The sequence below is a fragment of the Mauremys mutica genome, chromosome 8, assembly GCF_020497125.1.
Source record: "Mauremys mutica isolate MM-2020 ecotype Southern chromosome 8, ASM2049712v1, whole genome shotgun sequence".
Classification (NCBI taxonomy): domain Eukaryota; kingdom Metazoa; phylum Chordata; order Testudines; family Geoemydidae; genus Mauremys; species Mauremys mutica.
Genome location: NC_059079.1, coordinates 61,819,344 through 61,834,504, shown reverse-complemented (window position 1 = coordinate 61,834,504; position 15,161 = coordinate 61,819,344). Strand labels below are relative to the sequence as shown.

The following is a 15,161-nucleotide window of genomic DNA, read 5'->3' as shown; positions in this document are numbered from 1 at the left end:
GCTCAGATACTACAGTGATGAGTACCAGAAAAGTCTATAAAATAGATGTAAACATGAGCCTATTGCAAGTTGGTTTTTGTTAACTCACTGGGATGCTTTGATTTAGACTGATTTTTTTTTTCTGTAGCTATTTGATCAAAAGTGCTTGTTTCTGTAGGTAGCCAAGGATGCTGGAAGTGGTGCTATTTCTGTGTCCAGCTCAGACCAGACAGTGATGGACACAGAGTCACCAATGACATTTGGTGAGAGATGAGTCAATGATGATCCTGTTTCATGGCTTGCTCCTTTGCAGGTGTACCAGTACTCGACCAGGAGAGACCGGAATGGATGTGACGAGCCGTTGCACCCTTGGAGATCCCAACAAACTGCCAGAGGGGGTACCACAACCTGCTCGCATGCCCTACATCTCAGACAAGCACCCTCGACAAACCTTAGAGGTTATCAATCTTCTGCGGAAGCACCGGGAGTTGTGTGATGTGGTACTAGTCGTAGGTGCCAAGAAGATCTATGCACACCGCGTGATACTTTCAGCCTGCAGTCCTTATTTCCGAGCCATGTTCACTGGGGAACTAGCAGAAAGTCGGCAGACAGAGGTAGTGATTCGAGACATCGATGAAAGGGCCATGGAACTGCTGATTGACTTTGCATACACTTCCCAGATCACAGTGGAAGAGGGCAACGTCCAGACCTTACTGCCAGCTGCTTGCCTGCTCCAGTTGGCTGAGATCCAGGAAGCCTGTTGTGAGTTCCTAAAAAGACAATTGGACCCTTCCAACTGCCTGGGTATCCGGGCTTTTGCTGACACTCACTCCTGCCGTGAGCTGCTGAGGATTGCTGACAAGTTCACACAACATAACTTTCAGGAGGTAAGCTGCAGGGTGTGGGTTCTGGGCATTTCTTGTTTAATGCCTCCTTACAGATCCTGCCCTTCCACCTGCAATGTCTCTTGGTCCTGGTCAGTATTGACTAGCGTAGTAAGAGAGAGAGGATGTACCTGCAGCACTAGTACTAAGTTGCATGATAACTATTCTATATTACATAGTAGTTATTTCTCAACTTAATGTTCTGATGTGAATACTACACATATTATAAACAGTGAATGCTGAAAGCTCATTGGTAAGAGACAATGTGTATGGATTGTATCTGACACACTGTTCCTGAACAATAGTTTGTGACATTCCACTCTCCTTTCAGAAGTGTTTGAGGTGATGAATAGTTTAAAACACACACACACACACACACACTTACTTCAAAAACTAAATATAGAGTTTTAATAAAGGGATTGGAGAAAACTGGGGAAGCTGTGGGAAAAACTGCGGAGGCCTCAGAGGAGCTTTCAACTCCCTTTCCTAATCAGAAACTGTGTTTCACATCTGTCATTCAGCAACAGTTGTTTGAAAGTAATTCAAATGTGTATCTGCAGAGGTGACCTTTTTAAACCCAAGCCAGGTTTTTTACTTTTTCAGTTATTTCTAGCAGATGTGAAAGACTTACCAGACATCAGCTCAGTGAGGGACTAGTCCTACTAGCCAGAAATAGATATGACAGAAGAGGGTGGGGTCCCACCAAGGAATCCCATGGGCAGAGCTCTGGTGAGAAGCATAGCCCCTCCTCACATTCTCTTTTGGGAGTAATAGGGCTGCGTTTTTTATCAGGATGCTTTTCCTGATCACTGTTTGGTGGTTTGGAGGCTATATATTTTGTGTCAGCCTCTGGCAAGAAGGTGTTTTCTGAACTTGAAGTTGTACTCCTCTGGTGGGAGAAGGAGCATTATATCTCTCTTACCTCCTCCAGAACCTGCACCACTTTACCCCTCACAGCAGCTAGGAGGCTTGAAAGGAATTACTCCTACTCTATTTCCCCACTACCAATTTTTGGATCCCCTTCCCTTGTGAATAACTTCAATGCCTTCCCTTCTACATATAGCTTCCCCAAACCTCAGCAGTATGTAATTGACAGATTGGTTGTGACCCACAGGTTTTTCTGAAAAGCCTGTGTGAAACTGACCAGAGTTGTGTTCATTTCAGTCTGGTGCCACTTAGTAAATTATGAGCAGGGGCAGACAGGCTTGAGCTTGACTGTCTTCAGACACATTGAAGACTGCTCCACAGCTAACTGAAGACACACTGCATCGATTTATGCCCAGATGTATTTGGAAGGCTTCTCAGACATAAGGGCTAGAAGCTGAGAGTTTTTTTATGAATCTAAATTCTGTAGAACTTAATGATTTGCCATAGATGAGTGAATTTTTCAGGCCCAAGCTTCAAGCTTGCCATACCACTCCACATTTTCTCTGTACTGCATTAATTCTGCTGTTTTCTTGGGGAGGGACGGTAATCAGCCAGTTGTTTATTTTCAGTGCTTGCTGTTTTCAATTATTAGAGCTGTGTTCTTTCCACTATTACATGAGTAGGGCATGACTACAAGCCTCTAAATAACTTTTTACAGTCCAGTATTTTTGTACTGAAATATTCAAGCATTGATACATGCAGCTAGAATCTGAAAGTGTTAGGTCCCAATGGCAAGGAGTCCATTTCTTCCTTTATGTTCCCACTGCAGCCAGCTCCCTGTCTTTTTTCCTACCCACATCAGATGACATGCCACACAAAAGCTTTGGCTGCCAAAAAAAAAAAAAAAAAGCTTCCCCTTCAAATATATTCATGTATAAATTACTAAACTGAAGTGTGGCCTTTAGAAAGCTGCTGCCGTGATTACAATAGTATTTTTTTCTTTACTCAAAACAGTTCATATAAACTTGGAAGGGGCAGATGCTATTGTTTTTATGCCTCTATATCCATGTCCTTATCAGAGCCCTAAAAGAACTCCCTATTTTTTCATCCTCTCTCCTCCATCTCTTTCCCCATCTTATTGGTGCCACCATCCTTGCAGCCGTCTTCTTTCCACCTGAAGAATGAACCAGAATCCTGTGTGGAACCCAGTTACCTGGCTATTTAATAAGCCAAAATAGAGACTGATAAGTAATGCAAAGCGTTCCTTCCTCCACAGGGATTGCATGTATGTACTTCTGTCAACCTGACAGAATGAAACAAAAGATGGAATCTCCTGCCTGGCAATGTAGAGGACTAGGCAACTGAGCAAAGCCAGTCAGTTACTTTGCACTCAGTCTTTGAATTAGTCCATTTACTCTACTGTGCTAACTTTCTAGTTCTGTTTATTTTTATGTATGTTGCTGCAATACATCATTAATTCCTTGGTAAAGTAGTTCTCCAAGTTTTCATTCCTCTCAGTTTAATCTGTCCTAGTGAATCTCATGCAAATAATGTGAAATGAATCTATTAACAACTTTATTCTGTGAAGGTTTGTTCCGGCATAATTTTTTTTTTTCTGTTCCTGACATCTGTGCAAAGGGGGAAAAAATCAATTGTATGATGGACAGCTCATGCTTTTTTGTGTCAGTAGGCAAAACTCTTACCATATATTCTATTATCAGACATTTGTTCTGTAAGGATGAACCATGTTGTCTGGTATATAAATCAAATAATCACAGCCAGTGCTGTAAGATAAATTCTCCTGATTACAATCAGCATGACAACAGTAGTGTAGCCCATTCAAGATCTTGTGTAAGGCTATAAGCTTTCAGTAAGGAAGCAGTCAAATAGTCTATTATTTTAGCCAGATAATTATCTGGAAAATTGGGACAAAGGTGCTGTTTAGACATTTTTAAATGATGAGATTATTAAATTATGTATGCTAGCAAGTTACACGGAGGTAGCAACTCAGGTGGCAGAAGCGCTAGCATTACTTTCAGGGTCTTAAAAGACCTCCCATTATGAAATAAATTGGAGAGTCACAGGATTTTGCTCCCTGCAGTGCTCTGCTACTTTTCAGACTGACACTTTGCAACTGTCAGGGCCAGCCTTAGGCACAAGCTACCGTTTGTAGGGTTGGGAGGCAGACTCGCAGACATGCTGGCAGCCCAGTTTCTACCTCCTTCCCCAGCAGTGGAACTGTAGGGGCGAGGTAGTTTGTTGACCAACTTTATCTCAGCTTCTGCTATGACCATTGGAAGCTAGTCGGATGACTGTGACCTTCGCTGCCTGCTGAGTCCCGTTTAGCAACATGTGCTGTTGTGAGCATCTTGGATATTTTTCTAATACACACACAATATTTTGAATCAGTTCTTCAAGTAACTAAATGGAACATGCAGCTGATCACTAGAAAAGTGGAAATCTTTGCCAAGAGAATTTATTTTTTATTATTCTTAAAATCTTACAGCCAGGAAGCTGAGCTCTTGCATGCACATTACTTACTGTGGAAGGCCAATGTTCAGCACTTCATGTTGCTGAACCTCTTTCCCAGGTGCCGTGGTAGAAACTGGGCACACTTGTGTGGAAGATGGGTTGGCTGTCAGCAATTATGCCATGTCCATAGGTCTGTTTTATTTAGGTTGTTATACCTCTCCCATTGTCCTGCTTTCTGAGTGCCTGAGCATGATATTCAGTGTGTCTTAGCTCCATAGCCACCCAGGAATGTCTGCAGCATGGCTGTGTAGTGCATTTATCACTGTGCTATCATTTGGGCTGAGCATAGGAAGGAGAAGAATCTCCTAGGTCTTCTAATGGTGGCTAAAGTCTTCAGAGAAACTTGCTTCTTATCTTGGGTACAGAAGAAATTATTAACATGTTTGCAGGTTGTCAGTGGCTTATATTTCATAGGAGATCAGTCCTTGGGGTTTTTCAGAGGCTCTGATTCCCTCTTAAGTGCATTTGCACTCTATCACTCTGTGTATATATTTAGAGAGTGAAAGAGACAGAGTTAGGATCATATGAGTCCATCTGCTGTCCTGAGACACTTTCCATTCTGCTACAAATCAACATCAGGAAGATTTTTCCTACATATTTACAATGGCTCTGGTAATTTGTCTTTGAGATTCTTTTACCTTCGGTTCTGGTTTGGATTTGTTATTACATTACAAATAAAATGTCTTTAGTTTGGTGCCGCTTTCCTCTCAAATATTTATCAGCTGCAGAACATTTTTCTTTCTGTTTTATGTATTCCACATGGCAAATGAGGAGGCTGGCTTTAAACGAGGGCTTTGCTATTCCCGAATTTTGAAACTAGATTAGTGCGTTCTGTGACTTAGCACTTTACAGAACTTTTATATTCCCCATTCATTTGCATTGCCATCTAAAAGTTATCTGAACAGCACTGTTGGGGTCCAATTTTGTGAAGCGCTGCAGATCCTCCACTTCCACTGATGTCAACAGAAGTGGAAAGTGCTCAGCACCTTACTGGATCTGACCAATTGGATCCAATCTAAAGGGAAGGATTTCTCCTTTAACCTTGAGGTAGAGTCCAAAAGCAGTGAGTGCTTTGAAACACTGTCCTTATCTTTTTCTTTATCACCATCTTTTTGAACAGGTGATGGAGAGTGAGGAGTTCATGCTTCTTCCAGCCAATCAGCTCATAGATATCATATCCAGTGATGAGCTGAATGTTCGCAGTGAGGAGCAGGTGTTCAATGCAGTGATGGCCTGGGTAAAGTACAGCATTCAGGAGAGGCGACCCCAGCTACCCCAGGTAACCTTGAGCATGGTTCACATGCATTTGCTTTGTACAAGGAGAGAGAGATTGGATTTTGTCGGTGTAAGCAGTAGAAGTAATTCCCCTCCTGACTTCCCAGATGTGTTAGAACACTCACAGTTTCCAGTCAGCTAGGCCTAAAAGTCCAGTGCCCCAGGTACATCAGTAACGGGCCCTTTAGAAATGCTTACAGATAGGAACATTAAGATTTGCTATACTGGATCGAACTCCAGGTTCATCTAGTCAATCCTCAAGTATCAGAGGGGTAGCCGTGTTAGTCTGGATCTGTAAAAGCAGCAAAGAGTCCTGTGGCACCTTATAGACTAACAGACGTATTGGAGCATGAGCTTTCGTGGGTGAATACCCACTTCGTCAGATGCAAGTCAATCCTGTCAATCCTGTCTTCAACAGTGACCAGTACCAGATGCGTCAGAGGATTGTGTATAAACCCATAATGCAATTATGGAATAACCTGCCCCTAAGGGAAGTTTCTTCTTAACCCCAGGAAGTTGATTTATACTTTGAAGTCTGAGGGTTTATACTAGAGCTGGTCAGGACATTCTCGATTAAATATGCCCTTTTGTCAAAGCTAAAATTTTGCGGCAGCATTATCTGTTTTGACAAAGTATTTGAGGGAAAGGTTTCTGAGTTCCAGGATTCTCTGGTCAGAAATAATGAGAGAGAAAGAGAGACTCTTGCTGCCCTGCTTTGCCCTTTTTGCTCCAAAAATGTACATTTCAGCACAATTGCATTTCATGAAAACTTTCAAAAGTTGTTGTGAAACAGAATTGTCATCCTCTTGTCAGCTCTAGTTTATACCCCTTACAACTCTTTGGACCCTTGTAGGACCATATGTTCATCTGTGTTTAATTCTGTGTTCTATTATATCTGCTTGTGCATTTAAAGCAGGGGTCCCCAAAGTGGTGGTGCCCGCGGGGGCATCTAAATGCGCCCGCGTCCTTGCCGGCGGTCGAGCATTCGCCAAAATGCCGCTGAAATTCGGCGGCGACGCCTCTTGATGATGTCGCTTGCCGCCCACAAGCAACGTCATCAAGAGGCATCATCGAGAGGCGTCGCCAACAAAATTTGGCGGCATTTCGGCGGATGCTCAACCACCGCCACAGTCGCCAGACGAAAAGGTTGGGGACCACTGATTTAAAGTGTAAGCTGTTTGTGGCATGTTTGATGTAGTTCATTTACTGTACAATGCAGTGTATGCTCAGAAGGATAAATAGATAATAAAACTGCCAGCCAAACAAGTGCTTAGGACAATATGTATAGACATCTGCAGTCTTCTTAGGATTTTCAGTCAGATTGTTGGCTTCATCCATTAGCAGTCTCATTGGATCAGCTCTTTTAAAATCTGATGTTGTCCTGCTGGATGACTACATTGGCTTATTGAAATTGCAAAGGTGCTATAGACAAAAAGCTGCATTGAGCCAGCTACTGGGATTGTTATTACACTCCTATTGCTAATCTTTCTATCTTTGTGACTGCATTATAACTTAATTGGATCACAAAGCATGTGGAAGCAAGTTAGCTAATGTTCTTCTTCGAGTGATTGCTCCAATGCATTCCAGTTAGGTGTGCGCGCCGCGCGTGCACGGCTTCTCCGGAACTTTTTTACCCTAGCTACTCCGGCGGGCCGGCTGGCGCCCCCTGGAGTGGCGCCGGTTATATACCCCAGCCGGCCCATCCGCTCCTCAGTTCCTTCTTACCGCCCGTGACGGCAGTTGGAACTGTGGAGTGCTAAACAGTTCTCCACGTCCCTAGCTTTCTCTCTTCTTCATCGTTGTATATAGTTACCATAGTTAGTTGTAGTTATTTAGTTAGTATAGTTAGTGTTAGATAGATAAGGTAAAAAGGGGGTTTTTCCCCTTTTTTGCCTTAGCCGGTGCGGGCTCATGCCCAAAGCACCGGGCTTTAAACCCTGCACGGTGTGCCAGAGACCGATGCCCGTGGGAGAGACCCGCACGACGCCTGTCCTCGGCCTGCTTGGGCGAAGGGCACCGAACAGACAAGTGCCCGATCTGCTCGAAGTTCAAACCGCGGACCCGCAAGGATCGAGATACCCGCCTAAAGCAGATCCTCATGGAGGCATCTCTTCAACCAGCGGCATCGCCCGCACCGGTCCCGCGGCCTCCTCCCGTGCAGGACACACTGCCGGCACCGAGTCACTCCACGTCTGCGGCACCGCCGGCAAAGAAGGCGGTGACGAAGTCTCGGCACAGCTCGCTTTCGCCCGCCAGGAAACAGAGACTGGCGAAGGCCCTGGCTCAGGCTCGCGTAGAGGACTCTGCCAAAGCGACTCCGCAGCCTGCAGCCCCCGTGGTGCCTCTGCACAAGCCGTGCACTGCACCTGTGACTCCGGCGCCGCAAGGGCCGTTGAGTCCGGCGCCGCCACGCTCCCCGGTGCCGTCCGTGGTCGAGCCTCGGCCGCCGTCAACGCCGGAGACATTCGCCTCCGCGCGAGAGCTGATACAGCTCCTAGAGGCTCCAGGCCTCCAGCCCCCGGGACCGCCGTTGCGTGCTGTCGTGTCCAAGGGAAAACCGGCCGCGATGATCCGGCCACCATCCCTGGAATCACGGCGTGGACGTCGTACACGGTCCCGGTCTCGTTCCCGCACCGTCGACAGGTCCCCGTCCCGCCGATCGCGATCCCGGCACCGCTCTCCATCGCGGCACCGATCGCAGTCCTGCTCGTCGGTCGCAGTCCCGGTACCGCTCCTCTTCGCGGCACCGGTCGTACTCCCGGCGTCGCACCAGATCCAAGTCGCCACCGCATCGGCACCGACGGTCTCTGTCACGGCAACCGTTCCCGGCGCCGCGACTCCCGCGGATAGCTCCAGACGTCGCAGCTCGCGCTCTCCTCGGTCGAGCTCCCGGCACCGGTCGAGCTCCCGGCACCGCGATGACCGTGGTCATTCCCGGCACCGGAGATCTTACTCCCGGTCGAGCTCACCGGCATCGGTTGAGCTCCCGGCACCGCTCCAGCCCCCGGCGCCGGTCGAGCTCCCGGCGCCGGTCGAGCTCTCCCGGCACCGTGGAGAGAGTCATGCGAGTCGCCTTCCCGGCACCGAGTGGAAGGGCATCCCGCTGCGGTAATGCCCTGGAACCTCCTCGGCACCTCCCTGGCCTTCTCGCCCTGAGTCGGTTCCGCCTCCGGCGCAGAAACCTATGGGCTCCCGCCTCCGACGCCACCAGCCCAGCCTCGCGGTGCGCAGCAGTGGGGATTTTGGGTGCCATGGGCCCAATATGAGTCGGACGGTGTGCCCTTTCTGCCGAGGCCTCCAGGGGCCCAGCGCAGAGTCCCAGAGGCGTCGATATCTCGACCACCGCCATCACCACCACCAGCTATTCCGGTGGAGTCAGAGGGCCCCTCCGAACCCCCAGCGCACCACGCAGTGGACCCCTCTTCGGCCGAGGTCGTCCAGGAATTATCCTCCGCATCCTCACCCGATGAGGCGGTGGCCGGCGCGGCGTCAAAGGAGCCGCCCCCCGTTGATGCGAAGGCGCATCAGGACCTGCTCCGCCGTGTGGCGACGGCTATGGCCCTCCCTGTGGAGGAGGTAAAAAGGAGGACGAGGACCCCATCACAAACGTGGTGTGGGGGTCAGACATGCCAGTACGGGTTGCGTTACCTTTTGTGCGCACAGTCCAAAGGAACGCCACCACTATTTGGCAAACGCCCGCATCTGTGCCTCCCACAGCCCGTGGCGTCGAAAGAAAGTACTCAGTCCCTCCCACGGGCTATGAGTACTTGTATGTGCATCCGGCTCCGGACTCCCTAGTTGTACAGTCCGTCAATGATAGAGAGCGAAACGGCCAGCCAGCCCCTGCTCCAAAGTCAAAGGACGCACGACGGATGGACCTGCTTGGCCGAAAGGTCTATTCTGCGGGGGGTCTGCAGATGAGGATTGGTAACCAGCTGGTCCTTCTGGCCAGATACGTGTTTGACATACTCACGTCTCTGGACAAGTTCTCTGACCTCCTGCCGTCGACATCCCGCCAGGACTTCACCACTATGTTGGAAGAAGGGAGGCGATCCTCTCGGTCCTCCATTACAGCCGCCCTCGACGTGGCGGACTCAGGGGCACGCACCTTAGCATCGGGGGTCACGATGCGGCGCATCGCCTGGCTCCAATCTTCTACCCTGCCTCCGGAAGTCCAGTATACTCTCCAGGACTTGCCCTTTGACACCAAGGGGTTGTTCTCGGAGAAGACGGACTCGCGGATCCAGTCTCTAAAGGATGGCCGGGTGGCGATACGTACACTCAGTATGCATACGCCGGTGACGCAGCGCAGGCCATTCCGCCCACAGCCTTCCCGGTATCAGTCGCGGTACCGACCCTACCCGGCTCGGCGACCGGCCCAAAATCGCCGTCGCCCATCGGGCAACCGCCGAAACCAGGGCCAGGCCGCTTCCAAAGCCCCGCACGCGGCCAAGCAACCCTTTTGATGGGACGCACGAGGGCTGCACATCACTCTCCCCTCCGGATTCCTTCCCGTTTATTTCACGACCGCCTCTCCCGCTTCTTCTCGGCGTGGTCCCGTGTGACGTCGGACAGCTGGGTACTCAGCACGGTCCACTCGGGATACCGTCTCCAGTTTGTTTCACCCCCTCCTTCCCACCCACCTTCCCTGTCCCTCTTCAGGGACCCCTCTCACGAGCAAGTCCTCATACAAGAGGTCCAGACTCTGTTGAGCGTGGGTGCCATCGAGGAGGTGCCTCCCTCCAGGCGGGGCAGGGGATTTTACTCCAGGTATTTCCTCATCCCCAAGGCGAAAGGCGGGCTACGTCCTATCCTGGACCTTCGCGGGCTGAACAGATACCTGCTCAAGCCCAAGTTCCTCATGGTCACCTTGGGGACCATCATTCCCTCCCTGGATCCGGGAGACTGGTTTGCTGCCCTCGACATGAAGGACGCCTACTTCCATGTCGCTATCTACCCCCCTCATCGGCGCTACCTTCGGTTTGTGGTCAACGACGCCCACTACCAGTTCGCCGTGTTGCCGTTCGGCCTGTCGACCGCCCCCAGAGTGTTCACCAAATGCATGGCGGTCGTCGCCGCAGCCCTACGACGGAGTCAGATACATGTTTACCCGTATCTGGACGACTGGCTGATTCGAGGTCAGTCCCGACAACTGGTGGGGAATCAGCTGACAGAGATCCTGGCTCTCTTTCGGCGACTCGGCCTTCTCATCAACATCGACAAGTCCACTTTGATTCCGACACAGCGCGTCGAATTCATCGGCGCGGTCCTCGAGCTCGGCACCAGACAATGGTCTCCCTCATCCGGGACCTCGTCAATTTCCCGACTACGACGGTGCGGTCATGCCTTCGCCTCCTAGGCCACATGGCATCATGTATGTATGTCACCGCGTATGCGCGGCTCCACCTCCGTCCGTTCCAGTCCTGGCTCGCGACGGTGTACCGCCCGCGTCGCGACTCCATCGACATGGTGGTCACGGTCAACAGGACGACCCTCGACTCCCTCCGCTGGTGGCTCGACCCGGAGGTCGTGTGCACCGGAGTCCCGTTCCACCCTCCTCGGCCATCTGCAACGTTGACCACGGACGCCTCTGCGCTCAGATGGGGGGCTCACCTGGGGGACCTTCACACTCAAGGCCTCTGGTCAGCGCACGAGCTCGCACTCCACATCAATGTCCGCGAGCTCCGAGCGATCCGCTTCGCATGTCAACACCAACCTTTCGGTCCAACCTGCACGGCCGCTGTGTGACAGTGTTCACGGACAATACAACAGCAATGTTCTACGTGAACAAGCAGGGCGGAGCCCGCTCGTCCCCCCTCTGCAAGGAAGCGATCCTCCTGTGGGACTTCTGCGTGACCCACTCCATTCACCTGGAAGCGTCTTTTCTTCCGGGAGTGCAGAACACGCTGGCTGACCATCTCAGCAGGTCGTTTCTCTCCCACGAGTGGTCCCTTCGTCCCGACGTTGCACACACGATCTTCCAGAGGTGGGGGTTTCCCCGGGTCGACCTTTTCGCCTCCAAGGCGAACAGGAAGTGTCTCCAGTTCTGCTCGTTCCAGGGTCACTCGCCGGGCTCTCTGTCGGACGCCTTCCTGTATCCCTGGGAGACTCACCTCCTCTACGCCTTCCCTCCGTTCCCGCTCGTACACAGAGTGCTCCAGAAGCTTCGGAGGGATCGAGCCACCGTCATACTCGTGGCTCCGGCCTGGCCGAGGCAGCATTGGTACACCCTGCTCCTCGAGCTCTCCGTTCGGGATCCCATCCCGCTCCCGTTATGGCCGGACCTCATCACGCAGGACTTCGGCAGGCTCCACCATCCGAACCTGCAGTCCCTCCATCTTACAGCCTGGTACCTGCGTGGTTGACCCACGCAGAGAGGGATTGTTCGGCGGCCGTGCAGCAAGTCCTGTTGGAAAGCAGAAAGCCTTCCACTCGTTCCACCTACCTGGCGAAATGGAAGAGGTTCGCACTCTGGTGTGACCAACAGGGGCTCAACCCATTCGTGGTACCGGTCCCTACCATCCTGGACTACCTCTGCTACCTTAAGGAGCAAGGTTTGGCGGTTTCCTCCTTGAGGGTCCACCTCGCAGCAGTGTCCGCCTTTCGTCCGTCGGTGGAGAGTCGCTCCGTCTTTTCCAATCCGATGGTCTCCCGCTTCCTGAAAGGCCTCGACCGCTTATACCCGCCGGTTCGACGTCCTGCCCCGACCTGGGACTTGAACCTCGTCCTGGCCAGACTCATGTGTCCACCATTCGAGCCTATGGCCACATGCTCTCTCCTTTACCTCTCCTGGAAGACGGCCTTCCTGGTTGCCATAACATCGGCAAGACGAGTATCGGAGCTCCGAGCATTGACGGTGGGCCCGCCCTACACCGTCTTCCACGCAGATAAGGTGCAGCTTCGTCCTCACCCGGCCTTCCTGCCAAAGGTGGTCTCGGCTTTCCACCTTAATCAAGACATCTTTCTTCCGGTCTTCTTCCCGAAGCCCCATACCACGCCTCGGGAACAACAGCTCCACACCCTCGACGTCTGTCGAGCGCTTGCTTTTTACATCGAGCGGACGAAGCCCTTCCGGCGTTCCACACAGCTCTTCGTAGCAGTCGCCGATCGCATGAAAGGCGAGCCGGTCTCTTCCCAGCGCATCTCCTCCTGGGTAACGCAATGCATCCGGACATGCTACGAGCTGGCTCACGTGACACCGTGCCGCCTCACCGCTCACTCCGCGAGAGCGCACGCCTCGTCTACCGCCTTCCTGGCCCATGTCCCTATCCAGGACATCTGCAGAGCGGCCACCTGGTCTTCGGTCCACACCTTCGCCTCCCACTACGCGTTGGTGCAGCAGTCTAGAGACGACGCAGCCTTCGGCTCTGCGGTATTACACTCTGCCACGTCTCACTCCGACCCCACCGCCTAGGTAAGGCTTGGGAATCACCTAACTGGAATGCATTGGAGCAATCACTCGAAGAAGAAGAGACGGTTACTCACCTGTAGTAACTGTTGTTCTTCGAGATGTGTTGCTCCAATCCATTCCAGACCCGCCCTCCTTCCCCACTGTCGGAGTAGCCGGCAAGAAGGAACTGAGGAGCGGACGGGCCGGCTGGGGTATATAACCGGCGCCATAGCGGCGCCACTCCAGGGGGCGCCAGCCGGCCCACTGGAGTAGCTAGGGTAAAAAAGTTCCGGAGAAGCCGTGCACGTGCGGCGCGCACACCTAACTGGAATGGATTGGAGCAACACATCTTGAAGAACAACAGTTACTACAGGTGAGTAACCGTCTCTTGCTCTCTATTTGACTGTTCCCTCCATCTGTAAGGTGACAAGTGCATTGCCTTTAATTGTGTTCTGTTCTGTCTCATAGGTGCTGCAACATGTCCGTCTGCCACTACTCAGTCCCAAGTTCCTGGTGGGTACAGTCGGCTCAGATCCACTCATTAAAAGTGATGAAGAATGCAGGTACGTCCTGCTGGAAGGAATGAAACTGAACAGTGTACTTCTATAAATTTCACTTCATATGGGTGCCTTATCTGTGTTTGCGCTCCAAAGATATTGTGATTTGTCAGTGGTAAAACTAAGGTGATACTTACCAGTTTCCTTTTCTGGGATTGGGTAGAGGGGAGCTAGAAGAAAGCACTGCATTGCAAGTATGTATTTATTTGTGTAGAAGTTGCAATGTATCCTCAAAGGAGCTTTTTTAATCAATATCTTGGTGGGAGAGAGAGCTTTGGGTAGGCAATTTACCTTTCCGATAAATCACCCTTCCCAAGATGGCCTCTTTTTCCTATCACTTTGGCTGTAAAGCCAGGTGCCTTAGTTACCACGAATCCCACTGAGCACTGCTCAGAGGAAGCCATATTCTAAACAACCTAAAATTGCTTTTCTGTATCTGAAAATGTCGTGACTTTAATGGCCCGTGTAGCCAGGGGTTCCCAAACTTTTTTCTCTGAAGTCCACCCCCAGCTGCAATAGGCACTGCGACCCACTATTAATACTTCTTGGGAAAAATTTTAATTATTACATGCATATAAACTATAACACTATACACAATGTGCATGTTTCCTTTTCATTTTAAAGTAAACAATTATAGAAATCCCAAGCAATATGCACTCAAGGAAATGCTTCAAGATCTTTGAAACCAAACAACTTTAGTAAAACTACACCTCACTTTAAAAATATGTTGAGCGCAAAATTCGGCATTCAGACAGGGAAAACGCAACATGTAAATGTACAATGTATAAAACTGAACAATAAGCAACACAACAATGTTAACAAAATTGTTAAAAAATTTGTTGTTGATTTTAAAACAAAATAGTTGTCCAACTTTGAACACTATATTGTGTTTTCAGTTTTTTTTAGTGTAAAATCTGAATTTCTGTTCTGTGTAAGTAAAGACCCAACCATACTCTCTACTAACTAGAAAAGAATAAAATATTGTAAATTAAAACATAAAATGACAATTATATTATAACACGCTGATCAATTATATTATAACACGTACTTATCTGATCTGGTAAAGGAGAATCCAAACTTCAAATATGTGTCGTCATATTTTCTTCCCACTTCCTTTATTTTTTTGGCTGGCTCATTTTGTATAGCTGTAGATGGTCTGGGGCTTCCAGTATCTTCTCCATCAGAGCATCCTTCTCATTTTCTAAAAATAAATCTATCCATGTCAGATTGAAATACTGCTTGACATTTTTTACAGTTGTAAATGGTGGACTGTGTGTACATTACTAGGTTACCTTGCAGCGAAATGCACCATTGTACTCATGAAAATTAAATTTGACATATTGCAGCTTGTTTTTAAAATAAATCGTTTTTTCTATATTTTGTCCAACATACACAGCTCAGAACATTACATTTATATAGCTTTTACTTATATTACATGAGTCACATAAAGTTAAATATTTACTAAGAGATTGGCTGGAGAATGCAGTTGTGCTGGCAGACCACCCGAGACTGTGTCGTGGCCCACCTTTGGGCCCTAGCCCACAGTTTCAGAACTCCTGACTATACTAACCCTTCTGGAACTAGAAGAGAATGCTAAGACTATGGGGAAGCTGCAACTTCCCTTTACAGTGGCATAAAGCTCCCCTTTCTAATGCTGCAGGCTCACGAGATATCAGA

General features: G+C 49.7%; 1 protein-coding gene across 1 annotated transcript in view; it reads left to right on the top strand.

The window, feature by feature from the left end:
- The window catches only part of KLHL20 (kelch like family member 20), a 49,768-nt gene that overhangs the window by 22,987 nt on the left and 11,620 nt on the right, over positions 1-15,161 (top strand). The window contains exons 3-5 of the mRNA XM_045028264.1: positions 293-866; positions 5,383-5,541; positions 13,396-13,490. Coding sequence (XP_044884199.1) covers positions 293-866; positions 5,383-5,541; positions 13,396-13,490 — 828 coding nt within the window. The remainder of the gene's footprint in view (positions 1-292; positions 867-5,382; positions 5,542-13,395; positions 13,491-15,161) is intronic.